General features: G+C 50.5%; 1 protein-coding gene across 1 annotated transcript in view; it reads right to left on the minus strand.

Annotated features, from left to right (window-relative positions):
* Nucleotides 1–3,190, minus strand: part of Kif6 (kinesin family member 6) — a 320,310-nt gene continuing 317,120 nt past the window's right edge. Inside the window, exon 23 of the mRNA XM_026785828.1 lies at nucleotides 1–2,938. Within this exon, the coding sequence (XP_026641629.1) occupies nucleotides 2,922–2,938 (17 nt within the window). The 3' untranslated portion in view covers nucleotides 1–2,921. The remainder of the gene's footprint in view (nucleotides 2,939–3,190) is intronic.

Consider the following 3,190-nt stretch of genomic DNA (forward strand, 5'->3'; position numbering starts at 1 on the left):
CAAAAAACCCAAAAACAAAACAAACAACAACAACAACAAAAGAACTGAGAGCTCCGAGTTTCTTCCTCACTACACACTGTCCGATGTTGGGTCGCTGTGTCCAGTCTGTCTTAGGCAGATTTTCTGATGTAGGCTGAGCAAGACACTGAACTATGTGCATAGCAGGCTGTCACTGGCAGGCATTTTATCGCTATGTTCCTTTAGCAGGATGGTAGCTGTAAGTCTTCTCCTACTGTCTTAGTTCATGCCAATTGAGCAGTGTCAAGTATGGGTCCATTTCCTGGAGTGGGCCTTAAACCCAGTCAAAATATCTGTGCCCTACTGCACTAGTAAGTCTAGAAGGCACATAGTGTTGTAGCTCCCAGTGTTCACAGCCAGGTGATACTGATGGTTACCTTTCTCCTCTGGTAGCAGGTAGACTACTTTCCAGCCCCATGAACACTGGTCAGAGGGGTGAAGTTTCTAGATGATCACCTAACATCTTCTCCACCTTAAACAGAATTTATATCCAAAGCTTTGCCACGGACACCCCCAGGGTGAGTAGTCCCCCTGCACCTTAAATGTGGGCTGAGCTCTGGGATCAACTTTGAGACACAGGCGAAGGCTGGATCTGTGGCTGCGTGGTTAGGCTTGCTCCTTTCGCTCCTGTGACATCTTGAGATGTACTTGATAGCTGCTGCCACTGTAGCCCATCTCCTGGAACAGAAGGAGAACAAAGCAAACCAGCGTGGAGACCAGCGTGGAGCTTCATGGCGAGCCCACGGCAAAGTTCTGGATGTGAACTCTATTAAAGGTGGAGAAGACCTGACACCCGCTATTTAGTACCCCAGTGTCTCCATCTGACCTCGACAATCCCCCCTTTTAAAGTCCCCATTATTTTCCTTTTAAATTTTTTATATAATTAATGTTACTATGTGTGTGATGCAATGCATACGGTGTGGGGGCATGCATGCCGCAGAGTGCAGCATGTGGAGGTTAAAGAATTGTTGCAGGACATTTGATCACACTGTGAACCCCAGGATTGCATTGTTTACTGTAAAAAAAACCTTGCTTCTAGCTGTGGAATGGCTCAGCCAGAGCACACACCTTTAATCCAAGAGCTTTCTGCTTGAATATTGTAAACAGGATTAAGTCAATTTAACCTCTTAAGCTTTCATCCCCCCCTCCCACTTGCAGAGACTCTTTGGGGGAAGTTATACTGTAGTCCAGTGTGGGTCCATACCAAAGCCTCAGCATCCACTGAAATTTAAGGTGGATTTTAAGGAGGCTCCCTCAAGGTTGATTGCCAATGCCCCGTAGACCTGGGGCTCCCTGGCCGGTGTGTTCCTCTCTTTCTTATTCCCTCTCCAGGCTGTGTGACTGTTTCGTACCCCCTGTGAGGCTGTACCACACATTTCACCCAATAAAGCCTTTGAATCCAGGAGGTAACACCTCAGAAGGAGAGCGAAACTCAACAGACCTTAGCAAGCTCTAGAAGATGGACCACAGCAAGGTGTTCCAGGATCACTGATGCCAATCACGAGGGGCTCTGGCAGGGTCCATGTTACCTCCAGGATCCAGAGTGTGCATTTGTGGGACTGTATTCCCGTGCTGTAGACTCATGAAGAACCCCTGTTTGGTCTTACCTCATATGCCAGGCTTTACCTGGATGAAGTAGGGTGGGAAGGAGTGGCCCCACCCCATGGGGCTAAACCACTGAAGCATAAGGAAGTAGGGTGACCCCAGCCTAAGCTTGGGTTGCAGCTCTGCCGCTCACTCATCAATGGAGGAGTTTAATGAGACTGGCTCTGTGCCTGGGTCACAGAGAGGACCCAGCAGGAGGCTCACTGAGAGGACCCAGACAGGAGGCTCTGGTCACGGCACTTTCCATCTTAAAGTTCGTGGGAAGGCAAGGCTGGCCTGCTCCTGCCTCTGGCTCCCAATGACATAAGCCAGGCTGCGACAAAGAAGAAGGCTGCCGGCCTGCCTAGCTTCAAGACGCCAAAAAAAAAGTCAAAAAGCCGACATCGACCCAAACAAGTCCATGCTGCTGTGTCTTCTTGTCCACTTCCCGGGATCACGAGTTACTGCGTTTAAGAACAGACAAAGCAGGAGCTGGAGCAGGAGCAGGTGTTTTGATTCAGCTGTCGTCATCTCTGAGCACCGATTTCTGCCCCTCCATTGCCCTCCCAGCTCTAGCTGGGCTGGGAACACAACATGGGCTTCTGCTGGCCATTTTCCCTCCCTTTCATGTCCGCTTAGTCCACGTCACAGAGCCAGGTTCTGGAATGATGAGAGTGTCACCGAGGCACAGCCACCGAGCAGCTGTGTTCTCCTTAATTTTGTACAGTTCCACACAGCTTGGTGGGGTAATGGCTCAGGGTACTGATGCCTGTAGAGCTCTGGGGAGCGTCCCACTGTTGTCTGGTACTTACTGTGAGGTGCTCAGAATGCAAGGATTCATAGCTCCCTGGAGACAGGACAAGTGGGTGATGGTGGAGGGTCTGGGCTGGGACACTAGCCCTTGAGGTCCCCTACATTCTACTGTCTCATCTGGCTCTCCGAAGTCCTGCCTGGCCTGCCATGCCATTCCTGCCAAATATTTATGAATAATGGATTATTATCCTCCTGTGTAGCACCACCTGGAATGTCCCCTACCTGTACATTATGATGGTGCATTTCACCATCGCTAGGGTCAACAGCAACCCAGCCTTGCCCCCAGCTTCTTGGCACTACCACCCTTCCAACAACCCTACAAGTCCTCTCTGGGGCTCTCCGAGACACCATCCTCAAAGAAGGACAGCTCTCCTCCTTTGGCCTCAAATTTGCCAGCTGCTCTGGGGTGGCTTTATGTCATATCCGAGGTCACTAGTGAGGGGCAGGGTCTTTATCTTCACATCAGTCACTCTGTCTGCAGGGCAGGCTTGGACTCCATCAGAAAGTCAGTTGCTTCCCAGGCCTGAAAGAAGACAGGATGCTGGTTAGCTTGGGGTGGGGACTTTTCTCAGGACTGACAGGCACTGGGGGGAGACTGGTCAACCCTATTCTCTGAATCTCACCTCTCAGACTGTGCAAAAGAAAAAAAAAATACTCCCCTAGCTCTTTGCTAAGGCTTCATTCCTCAGACCCCACTCATGCCAACCACATGGTGTTCACTGGTGCCTCTCTCTCTCTCTCTCTCTCTCTCTCTCTCTCTCTCTCTCTCTCTCTC

Source organism: Microtus ochrogaster, linkage group LG2 (genome assembly GCF_000317375.1).
Source record: "Microtus ochrogaster isolate Prairie Vole_2 linkage group LG2, MicOch1.0, whole genome shotgun sequence".
Lineage (NCBI taxonomy): Eukaryota > Metazoa > Chordata > Mammalia > Rodentia > Cricetidae > Microtus > Microtus ochrogaster.